The 22,668-nt window shown below is 47.6% G+C and overlaps 1 protein-coding gene across 2 annotated transcripts in view; it reads left to right on the top strand.

Annotated features, from left to right (window-relative positions):
- Nucleotides 1-22,668, top strand: part of PNPLA7 (patatin like phospholipase domain containing 7) — a 122,917-nt gene that overhangs the window by 83,512 nt on the left and 16,737 nt on the right. For both annotated transcript variants that reach the window (XM_066332522.1, XM_066332523.1), the window contains 4 exons: nt 10,585-10,741; nt 16,533-16,649; nt 20,497-20,566; nt 22,508-22,624. In XM_066332522.1, coding sequence (XP_066188619.1) covers nt 10,585-10,741; nt 16,533-16,649; nt 20,497-20,566; nt 22,508-22,624 — 461 coding nt within the window. The remainder of the gene's footprint in view (nt 1-10,584; nt 10,742-16,532; nt 16,650-20,496; nt 20,567-22,507; nt 22,625-22,668) is intronic.

The following is a 22,668-nucleotide window of genomic DNA, read 5'->3' as shown; positions in this document are numbered from 1 at the left end:
CCGTGGGAATTTCCTGGGCTCTTGATGTTCCTCACATAAACTAGAACACAGTAAACGTTTTTCAGCTCCTTTGCTGGGTTCAAGACTTAACATGGGCTGAGTCTGGTGAGAGGCACTCCAGGGCAGGAGGGTAAAGGGTCTCTGGAGCCCAAGTGCTGTCATGACCAGTTCCTTGTGCTGGAGGATAAAAGTAATATCTTGAGAACTTGCTTAACAATGTTTCTCCACACTTCCACATCTACCTAGATCATACACAACCTGTTTTCCCTTTTTCTTTTCCCACTGGCTATATCTGTCACTCTGTAAGTCTCTTTTCCCTTTCTCACACATCCAATCCTTGAGATTTCCCAGTTTCTTTGCCCTGTTTTTGCTCCACACTCATTCTTTCTAGTCTTCTTCACATCTGCCCTTTAGTTCCTTTCTTAGTCTTTGCTTTCAAGTCCTCTTGCAAACTGTGAGATTTTCACCTATTGTGAAAAAATTCAGTTTGCCAACTTTTTTGTTGCCATCCTGGTGTGTCCCTGTGTGTCAACAGAAATGCTTTTGGCTTTGAAATCATTCCAGATCATGCAGTGAGCTTCAGGACTGCACCGAGTTTGCAAATAGGTTATTGATTGCAATGTTGAATGTTGTTTTCAGTGGTTTATAATGGTTCATTTGGTGTCTCTGCCTCACAGTGCTTAAAATTCACAGGGCACAGAGCTGGCAGCTTGAAACGTATAAAAACTGGATTCAGGGCTGTGTTTTTTCCTGAAGTGCTCAGAAAACATAGGCTGAGAAAATGCTTCTTCAGAAGTGAATTATGGAACAAAACTGTTGCTAAAACCATTGTTCTTCATTGTAACCTTGGCTAGGAGGGGTTTGAAGGGGCATCTCCAAGTGCTCTTGGTGCCATGAGCCACTGGCAGCTCTGAAGGGTTCAGTCCCTGGGGAGAGGAAGGATTTCATGGGGCTGGGGCTCAGCTGCTGATGGGATTGAGGAAATGGCTTCAAGCCTCAGAGCTGTGCTCTCCTTTGGTGGGACACAGTGTGGACAGGTCACCTCTGGAGCTCTGAGATGGCTCTGGAGCACTTAGAGGGAAGGGAAATACAAACCATTACAGGGAGGAGTTGTTTGGGCTTTCAGGAGGATGTTGTTGTCTCCAAATGGAGATGGATTTAATGCTGCTGCCTCGTGAGTTGGATGTGTCTGGGGAATTTGCTCGAAAGCTGCCATGCAGTTATTCTGATGGAGTTGACTCTTCCCTCCAGCAGGCAGAGGGGTGACCAGTGACACCTTGTGCTGTCTGGGTGTAGTGCCAAGACATGCTCAGTGTTTGTGCTGGGGCTTGGGGGTATCTTTGCCTCCTCTGGCAGGAGGGATCTGGGTGCTGGGGGCTGGCCAAGATCCCTGTCTCCAGCCTGGTGTCTGGCAGCCCTGGATGGAGCCTGTCTGGCACTGGGTTCACACCATTCCCTGATTTCCACTTACACCAGACAACAGCAAGGATTTTTTTTTGCAATTCCTGTCTTTTCTTTCTCTCCCCCTGATGCAGTCAGGCAGCATCCCTGAAATTTCTGTTCCATTTCCAGGTGCTTGCTGGAGGTACTGAGCTGGCACATAAGGGCTGTGCTTTTCTCTCCTCCAGCAACACAGGTCTTGAAGAATATGTGCTGCTAAAAGGATCCCATATCTCATCTTGATCATGCTCTGAAGTTCCAGCAAATTAAGCTGAGATATGAAAGGAACTTGAAAAATGCTTCTTCCCTGGGTTTAAATGGAAGAATCAGGCTTGCTGTGCAGCATCTGCAGTCTGTCAGTGCCCAGTAACAGCTGAGGAAGCAGGATTTCTGCAGCAGGGAAGTATCAAAATGATACAAAAGGGGCTCAATCTGCTTTGTGTCATGGAAAAAAAAGACCACTCCAACCTCTGAATACTTGAAATATCTTTCCTCCAGTTCCTGTTCTTCAAAGTAATCCCTTTGTACACCAGGCCAGGCTGTCTCTTGACTTTGCAAAGGCAGGAAGTTGGCAGCTCTGAGGTTAATCCTTGTGGCCTTTGCAGTCTTCCCCCATCATGGCCAGCCTGAGCTGGCTGGGAGCATTTTGGAGCAGGGGAAGCTGTTTGGTGACCTGTGTTCTGGCTGTTGTGTGTGTAGATAAATATCTGTACCTCAGTGCATAGTGGAGTGGAATTTTTCTGTGTGCTATCCCTTTTTGAAGCTCAGACTGATGCATGGGGGGGCTTCAGAGCCTGTAATTGCTGCTGTAGGGGCTCAGAGAAGTGTCCTGTGCTCTTGTAACGAGTGGGGCATCTATTGCCACGTGCAGATAAACCAGAGAGAAAGCTGAATTCCAGAGTCAGGCTTCTGGATTCTCAGCATCTTTCAAAACCTAGATTTGATTCCAGGGCAATATTCAGCGGGTAAAATAACAGAGAAGCAGCAAAACTCTTTATCCTTAAAGATAAAACTGCACCTTTGACTTGGTGTTTCACTTGTGCTGCTCTTTTGGAGAGGCCATAGGAGTAAGGTAAGGAGGGTGGGCTTCTACTGGGAAAAGATGATGCTAATGGATATCTAACTTGAGTCTTATCCAGGCCAGCCCTAGAGTTAGGTCGTTTGAACAAACAGAAAACAACCCCTAAAAATAAATCAGTGGAGTTTTATTTACTGTTGTTGAGCAAAGCTCCTGAGACATGGCTGGGAGCTCCTCTGAGGCCTTGGGCTCTGTGTTTGCAGATGGTTGGGAAGAGGCTGCAGCTTAATTGCTCCTGAGAGGCTCTGCTTGGATTTCTGCAGGGAGAGCCCATCCCCAGCCATGCCCAGCCTTTATCATGGTTTTAGTCCTGCTTATGCACAATTCAGGGCTCTGCCTGCAGTGAGCAGGGGGAAGGCAGAGCCTGTGGCTGCTCCCACATGCCCAGACCTGAATGCCAGTTGCTCAGAGAGTTGTGGAGCAGTTGGGTCATCACGTGCCCACCAAAGCCGTGTTCACATGGATTGGCACCCACAGAATGCTTAATGATCTGATTTTTCCTTTTCCCATCTGCAGCACCTCTGTAATTGCTCATTTGCCCCCATCTGCCATGGAGGTTGAAGGTTATAACAGCTCCTGTTAAACCCTTCAAGCAGCAGGAGCTTGAGAGTTATCAATTTCAAAGTTATTACTTAAAAAAAAACCCCTAAAATTAATTGCAGGACTCTCCTGTCCTGATCTTCAGTCTTTCCCACCAAACTCCTTTATTCACAGCAGTGCCTTGATAAACAGGTGAAATTAAACAAGGAGGTGGTGGAGTTGTGGGTCAACTCTTGTTACTGGCTTTGCACCTTTTTTTTATCAGCTGTAAAAGCATGTGCTGTGTTCACTTCCCATGGAGCAGCTGTAAAGCTCTGTTGGCAAGTCCCTGTGCTTTCAGAAGTATGGTTCTTGCATTGCTGTGATTTGGGGGAATCTCTGTCCAGCCCTGCCTGGGCAGTGAGCTTTCCTGATAAGAAAAAGTCAATTCTCAGTTATGTTCTCTAAAGTGCTTTGGTCTTATTTCTGCAGCTTCCAGAAGTTGTGCTCAGAATGGGTTCTTCCAAGGCTTTCATAAATAAGTCTCAGAGGGGTGGGAAAGGAGGATATATTTGTTTTCCAAGAGAAAATATCTTCCTTTGCAGATGACAACTGAGTTGTTCCTTGGCTCAGAGTAAGAGACAGGATTTTGTGACATCCCCAAGTGGGTGCAGTTTGTCATTCAGCCACTTCCCTGCTCCTGTGCCCCTCTCCAAGCATGCTACTGCCAGCTGGGATCAGAAAACAAAACCTTGGTGCATTTTATGATTTACTTTGACTATTTTGTTCTTTTTCTCCCCTCCAAGGCCTTCCTCCTCTATCCCTTCACACCCCAGGGCTGGGTAGCCTGAACACATTTTGCTCATTTATTTCTGTGTCAGGCACAAATCTCTTTGTTTAAAGCTTGTTCTAAAGTTAGTGTATAAAGCAGAAACAAGATCAGGGCTATAAAAGGACATTGTATTTGGATTTTCTTGCAGGAAGGGGATTTCACTGGGCTTGTGATGAATAGGAGATGCTTTTTCTGCCAGATGTGTCTGCCTGGCACAGGGTGTGATCTCTGCAGCACAGCAAGGCCAAAGGCACATGGCTCCTGAGCTCTGGCTTAAGGAGTTGGTGGGAATCTGAGGGCAGAGCATAGTGGGAGGAGGGAATGAGATTGTTGTAAATGGAGGGGAAGTCAAGAACAATTCAGGTCTCTGGATCAATATGTGTGGGCTGTGAAAAGGAAAAAGCTTCCTCCAGGGGCAGCTGCTGGGAGAGATCCTGCTGATTGTTGGATGTTAGGATGAGAATCCAGTAATATGGGGTTATTCCCTCTATTTAGCTTAGAAGTGGTGCTTAGTTGATTAATCAATTAATTAGTGTTGTCAAGATTGGAAAGTTCCTTGTAAGTGCTCATGTAGAACCATGGCTGCAAAAATGCAGAGGTCTGGTTTTGGAGCTGGCAGAAAAGCACTGCAATAATTCTGGCTGATTTATGATGCTGGGAAGTTTTATGGTCAGGAAAGCTGGGAAATAATGTTATTGGAGAGATATAACTGTGATTAGATTTCAAAGCAATGTTTGGGTATATTGCTGCTGCTGCAAAAGCTTGGAGGTGCCAATTGGAGATAGTCCATTGCAACTTGTAGCAGACTTGCTCCATTTCTGAGCCAGTGACTGAACCACTCAGTGCCAGGATCAGCCACACAACACACCAAAAAATGCTGCTGTTTATGTAAAGAAGAGGCTTTTCCTTATTTCACCTTTCCTGATGCCACTCATGTAAGCTCTTCACATAAACAGCATCCAAGTTCCACTCACCCCAGGACAAAGAAATGACTCCAAGAAGGATCTAGAACCCCCAGCACCCCTCAGTTAATGGTTCTGTAGTGCTTGTAGCTGCATCTGTTATTCTGAGAGCTGCAGGCTCAGTCCCCAACCCCAGTTTGGGGATTGTGGTCCCTGGGGTGCTGGGGGATCCCTGTGAGCTGGACATTTCAGGATGTGCTGTCCAGTCCTGTGCAGTTGGAAGCTCAGGCACCTTCAGTTTATTTCTGTTGTGCTCAGAGCAGAGTTGGGGGAGTGGTTTCCCAAGGCACATCTGCAAAATGGACATTATAAATACAAATTCATAGAAATGCAGAATTGTTAAGGTTGGAAAAGATCTTTGAGGTCATGGAGTCCAACCATTCCCCCAGCACTGCCCAGGCCAGCACTAACCCCTGTCCCCAGGTGCCACATCCCTGTGGCCCTCCAGGGCTGGGGACTCCAGCACTGCCCTGAGCAGCCTCTGAAGGGCTGGACAACCCTTCCAGGGAAAAACTGTTTTTATGGCTTTGCTGCTTCTGAGAGTGTCTTAATTTTGGGCTCAATAAAGCCCCCTTGACAACTTCTCTGTTTTTCTGCCTCCTGTGCCAGGTAACTCGATCAGGAAGGAGGGGCAGGGAGCTGTGTCCCACTCCGGGGAGGCTTTGGTGGGAGACACAGCAGAGCTGTGCAGCAGCCATGGCCTTAATCCTTCTTTAGCCAAAGGAAACAGCAGCTCTTCAGAGCATTCAGGGCATTCAGGGAGATCTCCTTCATCCTGCCCAGTCACTTAGGAGGAGAGATGGGGGCTGCTGAGGCTGAATGCTTGGGCTGGATTCCTCTTTGAATCCAACTTCCTTTTGAAGCTGATGTGGACTTTGGAGGTGGTTGAGCTGCAGCCTTGCCTGGCTTCCCCCTTAGCCATGGTCTGAAACCAAGTGTCCCCTCCATGGTCTGAAGCCAAGTGTCCCCTCTGGCTGCTCCCAGGCTGGGGTTGTTCTTTCCAACACAGGCAGCATCCTGTTGGTGTGTTAAACGTGGCTCGTGGGGAAGATCCTGGTGCACAAAATACTGGTTTTGTATTGATTGTGTTTCCTTCAGGCCCTGAGCAGGGAGGACAGGATTCTGTAGTGATTCTGTGGGATGGACAAGGATCCCTCTCCCACTAGGGGATGAAAGATCAGATTTGATCAGATGATTATAGGATTAGATCAAATGTTCAACCTCTGCTCTCTCATTTCTGATGGTGGGGAGCAGTGACTGCTTCAGAAACGAGTGTTTGCAGCAATTAGCAGCTTCTGCCTTCCTTGCTGACACTTGGATGTGGGATGTCCTGCTGCACTGGCTGCCTTCTCCTGAGCAGGATTAATCCCAGCTCTGGCAGCACGTGCAGGGCTGGCACATGCCCAGCTCACAGGGGAATTTTCCTTTTATCAGTTCTGCTCTGGCCTTCGTGCAGTGCAGTCACATGCCAGCAGCACTTCCCCAGGGGATGAAAGCAAGGGCTGATTTCAGCAGCAGGAATTTTCCTGCAAGACCTTCTGGCAGAAAGGCTGAGCTCTGTGTGTGTTCTGGGCTGAGATATTTAGGGAAGCAGGTCTCCAACCCTATAACCTCCCCCCTCTGCTTTGTGGTCATTTCTTTCCCAGAATCACAGAATATCCTGAGCTGGAGGGTCCCACCAAGATCATCCAGCCCCTGTCCCTGCCCAGAGCCCACCAATCCCACCCTGGGCATCCCTGGCAGCGCTGGCCAAAGGCTCCTGGAGCTCTGGCAGCCTCGGGGCCGTGCCCATTCCCTGGGGAGCCTGGGCAGTGCCAGCACCCTCTGGGGGAAGGACCTTTCCCTCATCTCCAGCCTGAGCCTGCCCTGGCCCAGCTCCAGCCCTTCCCTGGCTCCTGTCCCTGGTCATGCAAAGAAGGGATCAGAGCTGTCCCTGTTCTTCCCCTCACAAGGAGCCTGTAACTGCACTGAGGTCTCCCCTCAGTCTCCTCTTGTCCAGCTGACCAGACCAAGTGACCTCTTTGTGACCATGAGTAGTAAACAAGGAATGGTGCTTGGAGTTTAGCCAGCACAGCTTCTGGAGCCTCATTCAGCACAGGGATCACGATTTGGTGAGTGCAGAAAGCAGCACTTGGGGCAGCTGGTGCCCAGAGCAGCCCCTGCTTTGTGCTGCTCAGGTCAGGCTGAGGCAGTGGCAGGGGCTGAGAACAGAGCCTGGCTCTGGCTGCCAGCTCCTCCTCCAGCTAGGTGCTGCTGGTTCAGCTCTCTCTGCAGAGGGCATTAATGAATCAGACCTGTCCTAGGCGCTGAATACAATGAGAAAGTTTCTGTTCACATACTGATTGCACCTCCTGGGCAAGTCTTTGGGTTCTGGTAGAAACAAATCCAAAGTCATGTTGTAGGTCATTGTTCCCAGGCCACTTGTCACTGGGACAGTGTCAGTCCTGGCAGGGGAGAGGCTCCATCCAGCTGCTCCTTCAGCAGCTCTGGGGTGAGGGAAGCTGCATGTGCAGCTCCAGGGACACACTGTGTGTGCATCCCCTGTCAGGGTGCTCCTTCCTCCTGTGTATCAGCACTCCCCTGTCCCTTTCCTCTGCAGTCAGTGACATTCAGCTCTGTGTCAGCCAGGTTTTCCCTGTCCCCATGTTGTCACTGCTGTGCAGGTACAGGCAGGAGGCATCTCCCTTTGTTCTCCTCTTGTCCAACACTTGTATTTCCACGTTTCCCTAAACCAGGACATGTCCCCTGTGAAATTGGGCCTGGTATTACAAGAAGTGCACAATCCTTGGAGTTTTTTCTGCACTAGTCCTCTGGCTGTTAACATGGATCTTGCTCCTGGCTTCAGTTTCTTTTGCTGTTCGGTTTGCAGCTGCCCAGTGCAGCTCTGTGTGAGCCCAGGGATGCTGTCAGAGGGGATGTGAGTGCCTGGCAGGGTGCCAGGGCCAGCACACACTTCCCTTGGCAGCCTGCCCGTGTTTGTGGTGCTGGGAAGAAGTGCCCAGGACAGAAACAACTGCAAGGAGTTGTTGAAACGTCCCATGTAGTAACGTTGCTGTAGGGAGAAGGGAGAAAATCCCCATTTGTGTCTTTCAGGAGATCAGATGGTACCTGGAGAAAAGGAGGGGCTCAGGCACATTTGTCTTTTTCCAGGATTTAGTTTGCAAATTGCAGGAATGCTCCTGCTCAGGGTGTTGGAGCTGGAAGAATCAGCTTTGTAGTTGTGCACAAATGAAACAATTTAGTCAGGCAGCTTGTAGGAGGTCCTTTTAGGAGCAAGAAAAGGACTTTGATTCCCATCTTGCTTTGGGATCAGTGAATCTGTTAGAGATCTGTGGCTGTCACATTAGTGGGACATGGGCAGGGACTCTGTGGATGCTGGAAGAGGGGATGACTTGCCAATAAAAGTGATAATGATCTTTTGTTATTCATGCAAAGGCATCATGCAGCAAAGTAGGAACAAATCCAGAGTGTGCCCATCGAATCCTTTTTATTTATGGACGTGTGAATCAGGAGAAACAGTTAAAGAGAGGGAATCCAGTCTGGAGCTATTCATGGCCTGTTTAAAATTGTCCTCCAAGCAGGAAATGCTTTAAGGTACTTCAGTGCCCTAAGAAGGGCACCTGATGTGGGCTGTCTGCAGAGAGCAGGAGGTGCAGGGAAAGGTCTGCTCCTTGCTGGAATATCGGGGCTGAGGCAGTAGGAAGTGCCAGGCACGAGCAGCTGAGTGCAAAAATAGCTGCACTCTAAAAGCCTAAAAACAACGGGCAGGACAAAAGTATGATTCTTTTGACTTGGAGGATCTTGTGGGAAGAAGCAGTAGAAAAAGAGGGGAAGAGGAATTTGGAGAGGAAAGTGAAATGAGCCATTTTGTGCTCTTGGATTGCAGCAGCACAGATCTGTCATTGAAGTCATTTACACCCAGTATAACCATGAACCTGTCCCCAAGCATTTCAGCAGCTGGAGGGGATTTATTTGGATGGAAAGAATGTGTTCAGCATAGCTTGGCCAAATGACACCTACGGTGGACTTGGCAGCTGTTAGCAAGTATTTATAGGATGTAAACAGCAAGGGGAAGGAGGATGGAAATAGAGCAAACTGTGAGGGACAGAAAGTGGGATGAAAATAGGAAAAGGAAGATTTTTTTACTGCTTTATGGCCTAGACTGCAAAGCATCCATCCAGGTGGGATGAACTAATCAAAAATGCTTCTTATTCACTGGACAAAGCATTTGAAGGCAGAGGCTGTAGCTTTTGACTGCTTGGAAGGACAACTTGCCTCCACTGCAGTGTTCTGTAGTGATTCTGTGGGATGGACAAGGATCCCTCTCCCACTAGGGGATGAAAGATCAGATTTGATCAGATGTTCATAGGATTAGATCGAATGTTCCACCTCTGCTCTCTCATTTCTGATGGTGGGGAGCAGTGACTGCTTCAGAAACGAGTGTTTGCAGCAATTAGCAGCTACTGAGCCTCCTGAACCCCAGCTTGCACCTCCCATTTGTCATGTTTAGCAGCCACTGACAGCCTGCTACCTTTGATTCATCCTTTCCACATTTAAAGCCATTTGTGATTTGACCTCTCCAGCATGTGGTAAAAGTGGCTTCCCCAGTTTGTGCTCTACATACACACCTGTCTGCAAATTCTTTCCTTTCCATTAAAATCTCTGCATGGTGATATCATTGCTGGCCCTGCATGTTTCTTGTCAGTCAGGATCTTCCCCAGTCACTGGGGACACTAAAATTCCGGTTTACTTTCTCCTCATGTGAATCCATCCCATATTCTGGTCACCTTTTGTGCTTCTCTCTGCCATTTTTTTAGTTCTGCTCCTTTTTTTGGGTGAGATGTCTGGGCTTGTTCATGGTTTTCAAAACACTGGCCCATCCTGGATGTGTGTTCTGATGTTTTCTGTTTTATTCTGGTTTCTTTGATTTGCCACTTGAACTTGCACTGAACAGGAGGTTAATACTTTTCAGGGAATATCCCCAGGGGTTCCCAAATCCGTGTGAGCAGAGCTGGTTAAGAACTGGTTGCTGTAGGGGCGTTGCTGCTTCTGTTTTCCTCTTGTCTCATAAACACTGAGGTTCATCTGATGTTTATCACCTGACTCCATTGTTGTTCAGAATTCCTTCTGCACTTGAAATCAAGGAATATGTTTATTCTCCTAAAGGGATTTGTATGATCCTCAAAAATTGCCTCCTGATCTGCCCCTCTCCTTGGTTTGTGTGCAAACTCAACCTCTGCCCTCTCATCACTGCCTCTGCTTGCTTTTGTTTCCACCTTCAAATTCATTATTAATCCATGTGGTGCCCCCTCCCAATACCCCAAGCTGGCTCAGTTTCTGTGGAGAACCAGCAGGAAAGAAACTCCTGGGAAGGGCTCTGAGCTCCAGCCTTCCCTGGGTGCTCTGGGGGAACCCCAGTGGATTCTGCTCCCTCCAATCCACACTGCCATTCCCCTCGCCTGTCCCCCAGCTCAGCTCTTGGCTGCTTCCATCTCCCTGCCTTTGCCACTGATCCAGGCTGTGTGCTCGTGTTCCCTCAGCTCCTCAGGGAGTCTCTGGGAGGATTCCTGCATTCATAATGTTTGTTCCTGGCACTTGGGCTTCTTCAGCCAGAGATTGGCAGCTCAGCTGGCGCGCGCTCGGCTTCCTTAGAAGGCGCCATTCATCACCAGCCTTTGCACTCCTTCAATGACTGTTTGGCTGACAAGTGGCTTTTCTTTTTCTTTCTCCCTTTCCCTGCTCCCCGGGCACAGGGGCTGCTCCCAGGTGGGTGTTATCCGGGCGCTGATCGAGGCTGGGATTCCCGTGGACATGATCGGGGGCACGTCCATCGGCGCCTTCATGAGCGCCCTGTACGCCGAGGAGCGCAGCTACAACCAGATGAGGATCAAAGCTCGCCAGTGGGCCATGGTAAGCACTGGGAATGCTGAGTTCCCTCCACTGGGAATGCTGAATTCCCTCCCGTGGCAATGCTGAGTTCCCTCCTCGGGTGGAGCCAGGCACAGCAGGGCACAAGCAGCGCCCCAGGAAAGTGCAGCCTCCTGAAATTCAGAGTCTGTGCCGCAGAACAAGCCCTGCCTGGCAGTGATGGATCCCCTGGAAAAGCTGCTCCATGTCCAGGGAGTCAGGAGGCCATTGCCTGGCTTAGCTCTGCACGAAGCCTGGTCATGTTGTCAAGGCACAGTGATGTTGTTTCAGTGTGCTCGCCTGTGGTTATCTTTGTTTTATCTTCTCCTTTATGTGCTGGGGCCTGTTTCCTTTCCAGCTCTCAACAAATGTGTTTCTCTTTTGTGTATTTCTCTCTCTTTCTCACATGCTGTCATGTGTCAGTGGAACTGAGTGACAGAGGTAATCCTTCTCTAAATAACTCCCAAATGTGTCACTCCTGGTCCTGCCTGTGCACTCCACAGCACTGAGCCTCTGGGTCAGGAGAAATTCCTAACTTTCAGTATTTACTGCAAACAAAAACTCATTTTCAAAATTAACCCAAGTTTTGGGGAAGTTGTTTTAAATAGTGACTTCAGTGGGTGAGTTTATTTATCATGGAATCAAAGCCTGGTTGGGGTTGAAAGAGACCTTAGAGATCATCTCATTCGCCCTCTGCCATGTGAAGGGAGACCTTCCACTGCCCCAGGCTGCTGCCAGCCCCATCCAGCCTGGCCTTGGTTTTATTTATTGATCAGATGTTGGATGAAAACTGCCCCAGGTGACTCTGGTTCAGGCTGACTGAAGGTGAGGTTATTTCTGAAGTTTGCTGGTTGCAGGTTTGTATTCTTCGTATGAAACCTACATTTTCCTGTAGATTTCCTTACTGAAAATGAAGCAACACAAGGAATTTTATAAATGAGGTTAGGAGTCTTAGGTCTTGGGTTTCAGGGGGAAATAGAACCCTGTCATTGGCATATGGACACTGTTTATGTCTCCCAAGGATCTTCTCATCAGCCATGGCTTTGCAACACAAACTGTCACTCGATGGTCTGAGGTGCTAAAATCCAGATTGAGGCTCTGTGATGTTTGTGCTCTCCTGGTGGGCAGAGCACTGTGGGACTGATTCACCTCCCCATCACTGCTTGCCAGAAGAATATGGATTTTATGCTTTTTATTTAAGAACTGCCTGTGCCTGGCTGGCTTGGGAAGCACCCAAAACATAAACTGTTTATGATCCAGAGCACTTTGCTGGAATCACAAACCTGGGGGAGGCTCAGGATTAAAGACATAAAACCAAGTGCACTGAATTGTGTCAGACATCCCTTTAACCTTGCTCTCTCTCACCTTGTGCCTCCAGGGCAGCATTTGAGTGGGTGCTGATGCCTCCCTGCTGTGCTTTCCCAGGCAGCCCCAGCACTCTGGGGCTCTCTGCCCTCTCTCCCAGCTCTTGGTTGAGCTACAGCCATGGAATTCTCCTCTGTGCATTTCTCTTCTTGTTTGTCAGGTCTCCCCTGTGCAGGGCAGGAGGCTGAGCTGGAAATGTTTCCTGGGTTTCTCAGGACTGTGTTCCCACTCTGCAGCTTGCCAGAGCTGGAATCACAGTCACTTTTACCAGGGATAGTTAGAGATGAAGTGAAGGCGTTTCATCTGTTGATTAACTTTTGAGCACAAATTGCAAAAGCTCAGAGAATGTTTCACAAGGTAAAAGGCAATTTTTGGCCTGGGGGCTGTTTCAGGTGTTGGTGCCTTGAAACCTGCAGATAAGGAGTGGGAGAAGTGATTGACCTCTCTTAGAGCAAACATTTAATCTTATTAATGAAGAATAGATTTTCATGAGGACTTCCATGAGTGTTCTTGCAGGTCCATGTCCAACCTAGAAATTGTGCAAGGGTTTGAGGAGGACAAAAGCAAAGCCTGCTCTGCTTCAGGCCCTTCCCACTGGTACCAGCAGTGTCCAGCAGAATGGCTGCAAACTGAAGAGAGCCATGAAGTCCCCTCTCCAGGATCACAGTGTGCAGAGAGTTTGGGGGGTTAGAAATCTTTTAGCAGTGGCTGTTCTGAGGTGTTGACTCTTGTGTGGTGATAATACTGAGCAGGGAGGGAGGAAAGGAGCCCCAGTTTGTGGGAAAGAGCCAGGAGGTCTTTTGGGGATTCTTGGAAGATCCACTTGAAGGGACTGAGTGTGAGGGAGCTGAAATATCCCCCAGATGGCCCCCAAATTCCCATGTCCCAAATGGGACCTTCCCTGCTGTTCCCAGCAGCACCCTGGCAGAAGGGCTGGAGCATTCCCTGCTCCAGGACCTGCTGATCCTGCTCCTCTGGAGCTCTGAGCTTGTGCTGGGGACGGTTATTGCTGAGTGCAGCCTGGGGCCACTTGGGAAATGTCTTTATTGGGATGGATTAGTTAACTCTGAACTTTGCTTATCTATCTTTTTAATCCATCTGACTTAATGCTGCATTTGTCCTGCATTTATTTATCTTTTTTTTGGTATTTTTAGAAATTGGCATCTCTAGCTGTACACTTGGTGTTAGGAGAAGGGATATTTTTAATGGGATGTGTTTTCTGCACCTAATGAAGCAGCAAAGAAATAAATTACTCTTGTCAAAATAAAGGGGGAAATATGAAAATTCCCAGTCAGATTAGTTACTATTTATTGTCTCTGTGTGTCTTCTGCACCTCTATTTAACCAGCAAAGCAAACAAGCCAAAGCTTTAGTGTTTGCAGATTGTTGGGTTTTGTGGTTGGAGGATTAATATCTCAAAGGAGAAATACTCCACAAAGATGGAATATTCTTTGAAAGGAATGCAGTTATAGATGTGTGTGGGGCTAAAATGCTGCTCCTAATGGGAATGAGGGCTGGCTGGGTGGGGCACTGCCATCATTTGCTGTCACTGTCTGGTGGCACTGACAGCTCAAATAAATGTGGGGCTTCTACCCATGGAGTCAGGAGGTTCTGCCTCTGACCTTGCTCCCTTTGTACATTGGGAGATCCTGTGCTTTAATGAGCTGATCTGGCCAGAAATTAGTCCTGTTTGGTTTCTTTTCCCTTGTCATGCCAATTCTCATCTAGTCCCGAGTTATGTTTTTATTTTATTGATCGAACTTTTTTTTTTTCCTGTGTGAATTCCTTTCCTTGTTTTACTGAAACTGAATAAAATTTATTTTTAGTTTATCGAATGCTGAGAAGGCACTGCATGATCTTTTGAGTAGGTAAAAAAATACTGGATCTGTTTGAAATTTTTGTTGTTGCTTAAGTTTTCCCATAACCTTGGGGGTTTTTTACAGTCAGGAACACTAAAAAATCCTGGGATCATACTGGCTTTTCACACCAGTTTGCCACAATGCTGCATCAAAGAACAAAAGAGTCAGAGATGAAAACTCCTCCTGTCCATCATCAGGTGTCTTTGCTCTTGTCCTTCTGCTCTGTGAGCAGAACCTTGTCTCTTCCTTGCTGAAGTTTTTTTAACCCTAGCATCACTTCAAAAACATATTTTAGGATTTAAGGTCTTTTTAAAAAGAAAGCTCATCTTGCAACAGAGCTGTAGAAATGAAAGTGCATGAGAAGTTAATGAAGAATTGGGAGGAAATTCCTCCCTGTGAGGGTGGGCAGGCCCTGGCACAGGGATACTCCTGGATCCCTGGAAGTGTCCAAGGCCAGGCTGGACAGGGCTTAGAGCAGCCTGGGACAGTGGAAGGTGTCCCTGCCCAAGGCAGAACATCTCATGGAATGAGATGAGTTTTTAGGTCCTTCCAACCCAAACAATTCCATGATTCCAGGACCTGCAAACCCTGAGAGCACTGGCAGAGCTGGCTCAGGGCTGAGCTTCCCATCCTGGTGGTGTCAGGGGAGGAAACTGCTGGAGCTGATCCCAGAGCTTTTGGTAGGAAGTGGAGCAGGAGCCAGAAGGCTCTGCCTGCCTCTCCAGAGGGTGATCTTTAACTGAATTTATCTGGGGAACAGGAGGTGGTTTTGCAGCTATTCCTGGAAGGCTGAGGGAGGCTTGTTGGCCATCAGCTTCAGCTAAAGGGCATCTTCCAGCTCTGAGAAATGAGAATGTAAAGAAATAACTGTTAATTAGAAGTATTTTGTCCATGGGCAAGATCACTGTCAGGATCAGGAGAAATGTGGAGGCTCAGCATTATAAATATCATTTGCAACAAGGGAAGCCCAATGGCTGGTGCTGAGTGGGAGAGATTTTTCTTCAGTATTAAATAAAGGGCTCTTTGTAGATGCCTCTTCCCCTGATTTAATCATTCTGAAGAGACCTGATCCCTATTTTAGGTGCAGCACTAATTCCATCTCCCTCTGAAGCTGTGGGTAGCAGTCTATAGTTAGGTTGGCACACTGTCCTCAGCACATCAAACCCAGAGTGAGGATGTGAATGAAGCTGACGCTTCATCCTTGGGTTTGTGCTCAGCCTTTTACATTCTCCCACATTTCCTGTTCCCACCCTTCTTCTTAATGATCTTTTTTTATCCTTGCACTCATCTTCTCTGGGCAGATCTCTGATAGGAATCTGAAAGCAGCTGGACATGACAATGGAGGCTGATCCTGCTGCTCTTTAAATCACTGCCAGAGTAAAGCCAGGGCCAGATGTTGCTCACAGCTGCTTTAACAGCTGGCAGGTTTGAGGCTGTTCCTTGTGTCTGCGTGGGAAGGATGCCCTGATCTCTGAGAAGTTGTTTGTTAAATTACAGAGAACGTGTAGGGAGAGAAAATATTTCATCCAGTGAAAACATATTTCATTTGAAAGGAATTAATTGGGTTTTGTGGTCTTCTTTTACGTTTTGACTATGATGTACTATATTAGACATTGAATTTGATAAGATTTTTTAGAATTGGACAACAATAGCCTGGTTATGGACAAATACTATGTCCATAGTATTTGTTTAGGGATTTTCATCATTTTTTCTTGTAGGTCAGTGCACAGGTGTAATAACACTGTTGAAATGGACAAAAAAGGACTCTATGGAAGCTTAATTGCAGGATCTGTGTGTTGGAAGGGTTGGTGTGCAGGGACCTGTAGTGCTTTAGGAAACCTGGTGTGGTTTGGTTTACCTTGCTGGTGCTGAGAGTTTGCAGCAGTTAAATGCTGGATCCATGACACATCCCAGTTACTGACTTTGGGAATGACAAATAATTGACCCTGCTCCATAGAAAGTGTTTAAAGCTCTATAACATGTGCTTGACTGAACCTTGTTGGAGTCCCAGAGAATCCCAGACACGATTTTCTAAATGTTTCCATTGAGGCAGAGAAAAGCTTTAAGTCTGGGAGAAAAATTAGGTGTGATCCCCAAACAAGAAGAGATGGATGAAGCAATTCCTCTGCCGTGGATTTATGGTTTCCTTCCCACACCACTGAAGCACACAGGTGCTGTGGGAAGGATAGTGAAGAGGAAGACAACTCAGAACATCTTTTTTTTTAATTAAAAAAAAATCTAAAGGCTGGAGCTGCACCACCCATGGCCTTGTGCCTGTGCTGGACATGCTGCTGTGGGGCTGCTTTGGGTACAGGGGAAGCTCTTGCAGAGCTTTATTGCAGGGCTTGCTTCTGCTTTGGGGTTTACTAAATGTAAATTTACCACATGAGGAGCTCCTGGTTGTAGATTTTGCTGTTGTGTTTCTGTCCCCTCAACACTTTCTGCACTTGTGATGCTTCCAGCATGTCAGCTCTAAATGTGATGTCTCTGGAATTGCAGCCTTAATACACATATTCCTGTGGATTCTGGCTTGTGTGTACCTTTGAAATGCCTTTTCTTTTTTCTTTTTAGGTTATGAACTCGGTGTTTAAGACTATTCTAGACTTGACTTACCCAATAACCTCTATGTTTTCTGGAGCAGCTTTTAACAAGAGCATCAACAACATCTTCAAAGATAAGCAGATTGAGGTAAGTTGTTTATTCACCTTATGGATAGGAAATTATGTCCCTGTGTTCTGTTGGAGGAGAAATAGCTTTTTTCCATACTAATATGAAAATCCGGAGCTGTTGGGTGACTGAAAACCTGGTGAAACTGTGAGTGTGGTGATCCATGACTGCAGGAAGGACCCTGTTATTTCAGTGGGTTTAGAAAACAGAAACTGCAGATCATTTGGAGCTATTTCAGTTTGACAAAGGGATCTCGTTGTCTGAAAGAAATGAAAATTGTGACACTGAAGAAGAACACCTGAGACTGCTTCATCATTATTTTTCTGCAAATCAGGTCTCAGAGACCTTCAGGGAACACCAGAGAAGGCCTTGAATTGGGTTGTGATGGGTTTGGCTTTTTTAAATTTTAGTTTTGAAGGAGTGAGTTTGAGCAGCCTCCTGAAAACTGCAATAATGGCAGAGTCCTTTGTGTCCTTTGGTGACCTTTTTGTAGTTGCTGGGTGTGGTGTGGTCCACCTGAGCCAAGACCCACCTTTGGAATCCACCTCTCCCCCGCCCCTGAGCAGCAGCAGATGGTAAATCACATTATCAGTGTTTGTGTTCTGCATCACCCAGCTCAGAGAGTGTTTGGGTAGCCTTGGAATTTCACCTGATTTGCAATTTTAACCAAATTATTCCTGTGTTTGCATCCTTGTGATGAAAGATCATGTAGCGCATTAACACTGTAGATACTTTAAATATATTCGGTAAAAATAATCCAAAACATTCCCTACCTAAAAGCAAGCATGAAAGTAAGTGATTAATCATCATGTGGCTTAAAATAGCAGTTTGCTGTGCAGAGGGGCTGGTGCTGAAGGCAAGCAGGTTTTAGAGAATCCGGGAATTATCAAGGTTGGAAAAGGACTCAGATCCTGAGTCCAACAATTCCCCCATCACTGACAAGGCCACCACTGGCCCCTGTCCCCAGGTGCCACATCCATGTGGCTTTTGAGCACTTCCAGGGATGGTGATCCCACCACTTCCCTGGACAGCTGTTCCAATGCCTGACCACCTTTTCCATGAAGCAATTTTTTCTGCTATCCAACCTAAACCTCCCTTGGTGCAACTTGAGGCTGTTTCTGTCTATCCCTGCTTTGGATTCCAGCAGTCAGTTCACTGTACTTCCTTTTTTAAGATGCAGCAGATTCCTTCCTTAGGAAACTCAACAGCTGTGGTTGCATATTCTGGTCTTCTCTTGCAGCCAAAGGAAGGTTTTGTGCAAGAGAAATGCAGTCCTGAGGCATCCAGCAGCATCATCTCTGTGCATTTGTGCTGACCATCACAGCCCCTCTGTCCATGCCCAGGGTTTCCTCATGTGGGAAGAATTCCATCAGATAAATAAGGAAGAATGTTGTGTAGCTCAGCCAGGACAGAGGGAGTTACTCCTTCATTGCAATTCCCACTCTCAGTGTGGGTTAGCCAGTCCTGGAACTGGGAGCTGGGTAAAGGAAGACTGAGAAGGTAACAGGAACTGAGCCAAGAACCTTGAAAATGTATTTTCTCAAAGCATTTAAAGCATCCAAACTCCAAACATCCATCTTTTCTCCCTAGCTGGGGTGGGTTTGGCTGGGTAGCAATGATTTCTACCTAGAAATTGCTATCAATAACAATTAATTACAGCCTTACAAGCAGAGGTTGTGTTTGGGTTGTGTTTGGCTCATTCCTGGGAGAATCCACAGTGATCCCAGGAAAACCTGGGAACTTCCTACCCAAGGCTCTAGAAAAGCTGAAAATTTAGAAGCTCTGGGCCAGATCCTCCTTTTTGCTGCTGTGGCTGGGAGATGACACCCCTGTGCTTCCCACACGGGAGGCAGGAGCAGGAGCACTTACACTGAGCTGTTATTTCTGACACTGGAAGGGAGGTTTCCATTTTCTCTGAAATTTGCTCTCTGCCAACCCTTGTAACGTGGGTGTCTCCTGATTCCTGCAGTGCTGCTCCTGGGGGGGCCCTGGTAACAAAAGTCACTGCTTCCAGCCACAGGCACCTCCCAAGCTGGGATCATCCATGTGAGACCCTCAGGGAGCACACTCAGCATGGAGCACTGGGACACACAAACCAGGCCAGGGTGCTTGAAGGAGATGTCTCAAGAAATAGATCTATTTTCCTCTCAAATTACCCATCCTTTTGTGAGAACATCAGCCTCTGGAAGTTTTATTCTCGGTGCCAGAATTCTTATCCCCATGCCAAAATGCCCTTGTAAATCATCTCAGCTGAGGGTTCAGGTGTGAGGAATCAGACAAGACTTTGATTAAGTCCTGTTTCAGACTTCAGTGATGCTCTGTTCCAAAATCAGTGGAACAATCCCTGAGCCGTGAGATTTTATTGCTGTGTGGGAGGGCTCGGGTTAGTTTGCTTTGTGCAGGTGTTTGCAGGAACATGAAAGGAGGTGTCAGAGAGGCTTCTTTTCCCATTCCCCTGGTTTTGCTTAATATGTGGTTGATGCACTGAGAACTGCAGCCCCCAGAGTATCTTCAGCACGGAGAGGCACCCTGATTCTCTTGTAATCACACTTTATTCATCCACTTCCCTCTGGCATTTACCCTGGGGTTGTGATACTGGTGCAGTGCTTGGGGCCCTCCCCAGCCCCACCAGCTTTGCAGAGGTGCTGAAGAGATTCAACCCACCAGAAAACCCCCTGCTGCTTGGCAAGGCAGAATTCCAGGTTGAACAGCACAGGAATCACACCAGGAGCTGCAGCCTGACCAGTGAGGGAGGGCTTCCAGCTCCAATTATCCTGGAGTCCAAACCTGTGTTTGGTTTGAGTTTAAAGCCCATTAAAGCTGTGCTGGGGAAAGCCCAGACACCATGTCCAGTGAACAAAGGCTGCCTGGGAGAGCAGGTTTTCCTCTTCAGCCTTGATTCAAGTTTTCTGATTGACAGAGCAGCATCAGCTGTTCCCTGGGCACAAGCTCAGTTTACTCAGACAAGTCCTCCTGCTTCCCCTTAGCAGCTACCCTTTCACCAGGCACCATGGAAACTTTCCAAAACTCTCTTCTCTCCAGCAGAGCCCTGCACACTTGGGAGGTCACCTTCCTCTTTGCTTTTTCCAGCTGGTGGGAGATGGGACACAGCTGAAACCAGAGGGAGAATTTCCCTGCCCAGCAGCAGGGCTGGGTGGTTTGGTCTGACCCCATGAGTAAACTCCCAAAGCTCTTGGCTTAGCCATTCTTTCTGTCTCACCCTCGTTCTGTTCCACACTCCCCACTGTTGTGTTACCCTGCAGGATCTCAGACAGCCTCTGGAATCTTCTTGGAGCTCTGCCTTGCAGGGTCCTTTGTTCCTGTAGCCAGTGTCCCAGATTTTGGTGCTGTCCTCTTTGGTGGCAGAAAATGTTGGGTCTGAATTTTCTGCTGAAGTGATGAGCCCTGGCTCCATCACCAGGAGGTACAGGACTGACCATTGTTCAGTCAAGAGGCCATGGATCATGTTCTTCATGTCCTCCAGCACTAAACAGCCTCGGGATCCCTTGGGATGGGAATGACCATCAGACCCCCGTCCTTCACCTGAAATTAAAATAAAGACACCCTGCAGAAGGTGACTCTGGTTTGTGTGTGCTGCCTCTGCACACTCTGCTGGAACAAGGGGTTCTTGCTACTGCAAAAAGGACATGAGAATGTTTGTCTGCCTGTTTTGAATGAATTGTTTGCATGAGAGACAAATTCATGAATTTGCACACAGGACTGAGGTTTTTTCCTCCATCCATGCAGATGTGTGTCTGTAGCTCTGTCTGGTAGGGTCCAGAGGTTGTTGCTCTGCTGTGTGTCAGGCACAGGGTGTGGTCAAGTGCAAAATCACAGATTTAGTGAAATTGGGACTCCTCTGTTGCAGGATCTGTGGATTCCTTACTTCACCATCACCACTGACATCACTGCCTCGGCCATGAGGGTGCACAGGGATGGTGAGTGTGGACATGGCCGCTCCAGGCCTTAAATCATCATGGGACACTTCAGGGTCACCCTTATTCCTAGAATTTGTCTCACCTTTCAAATTTGTCTTCCCTTTTGTTTCTCCCTTCTCTGTTACTTGCTGAGCACCCAGCTGTGGTTGTGCTCATTAAAGGTGTCCCCCTGTCAAGGGACAGGGCTGCTGGGAGGGAATTAAATGGAGATGGCTGCATTCACTGTTTGAGGAGAAAATGGGTCCAATTGCACCTTTCTGTATGTTTAAAGCATCCTTAAAGTGAAGTGCAGGTGTTTTAGCCATAAATCAGACTTAAAGCAACCAAAACCTTTGATGACTCATATTCCCCTAAATGAAGCTGTCTTCCCCCAGCACAGATTCTGCCTGAAGCAGGGGCTGAGTTAGGCTCTCATCTGTGGTCAGTCCTTTCTGTTTCTCACTGAGGGAAGAGGGGAGCAGGATCTGAGGTGCTGGGATGTGTCCCTGCCTTTGCCTTTTGTCAGTCTGGGGTAACAGGGCAGTGACTCAGCCTGCAAGGGAGGCCTCCAGGTGCCCCAGATATTCCTGGGGGGAGCTGCAGCCTTTGCTGCCACGTCTCTGATGTTTGTCCTTGGGGCTGGCACAGGTCACTCTGTCCATTCCTGCCGTTCCAGGGGGGTTATGGAGCTGCTGAAGGACTCTGGGCTTTGATCAGGGCAGCTGAAACGAGCAGAAAAAGGATTAACCCTTCTCAGAGGTTTTGTATTCCCATTCCACAGCAGGTTAAGCCAGTTGAGGTCAGGAAACTCACTCCAGCCAGCTGCTTGTCCCCGTGGAAGTTTAATGTAAGGATAGGAATCAGCTGGAGAATGGTTATGGTTGTCTCCACTGAATGGAGATAAATTAAGTTCCCAGCTGCTGCCATTTCCCATCTTGGTTTGGTCTGTGAGGTGTAACACACGTCAGCAGTTTCCTTGGGTGGAAGTTCCACTAAAACTATTATTAATAAGCCCCTAATGTGCCAGTATTAACCTGTGCTAACAGCAAGAGTGCTGAGGTTGTAATTAGAAACAGAGCTGTTATCTGTTTTAAAAAGAAAACACAAAAACAAAAAATCAATTCCCAGGGAATTAGCTGGGAAGAGTTGCTGTTGGAAGCACAAAGCAGTTAATTACTGAGCAGTGAGTTAACACTGCAAGGCTCACTTATTCCTGGTATTTTAAAGATTCACTTCTCAGACGAGCCTCTTGGCCTGTGGAAATGCAGTGTCTTCCCAATTTGGTTGATGCAAATGTTAAGAGAAAAATCAGTGTATAAGAGCCTTAAAGCAGAATGTTTTACAGGAAGCACGGCCAATCAATTTCTACTTGACTAAACTTTGTTTCTAACAGCTTAAAGGATGATAACTGTTCCTTACCGACAGAAATGGCCCAAGAGAAGATAATGATCCCCACCAGGCATTTGCAGTGGTTTCACAGGAGAAAATGTTTGCTTGTTGCAGAGGAGGGAAAATAGAATTTTTGGGGAGTTCTACAGCTTGTATTTTTCAGGTTCAGTTTCTGCTAAAAGTCAGGGGTTTGTGGCTCTCTGTAGAGCACAGTGACTCCAGCTGCACTTGTTCTGGCAATCCCTGTGTCCTCAGGAGAAACCTTTTCCTTCCCTCCTCACCAGCTCCACAAAGCCCTGGTGCTCCCTGCAGTAGGGACATGCTGAGATCTCACAGTAAATATGAGGAATGGGCTCCAAACTGGGGGTTCTGGGGCTTCTGCCTGATGTCTGCATGCTCTTTGTTTGATCCTAGCCAGCATCATGATACAGAAAATAATAAACTGCTTTAATAACGTCCACACAGTGTTCTGAGGAAAGCCTCCATCTCTTGATTACCCTAATGAGTGCAGCAGCCTCCCCCCTGCGTGGCAGTAATTAATGCTGGTGATTAATGCTGCTGCCCTCCCCGCAGGCTCCCTGTGGAGGTACGTCCGTGCCAGCATGTCCCTCTCGGGGTACATGCCTCCCCTGTGTGACCCCAAGGATGGCCATCTCCTCATGGATGGGGGCTACATCAACAACCTGCCAGGTAGGAGCACAGCTCAGGGGGGAGAAACTGCCAGCACTGCCCAT

Source organism: Sylvia atricapilla, chromosome 19 (assembly GCF_009819655.1).
Source record: "Sylvia atricapilla isolate bSylAtr1 chromosome 19, bSylAtr1.pri, whole genome shotgun sequence".
Classification (NCBI taxonomy): Eukaryota; Metazoa; Chordata; class Aves; order Passeriformes; family Sylviidae; genus Sylvia; species Sylvia atricapilla.
Note: the sequence above shows the minus strand (reverse complement) of the source record. Positions and strands in the feature narration are given on the sequence as shown.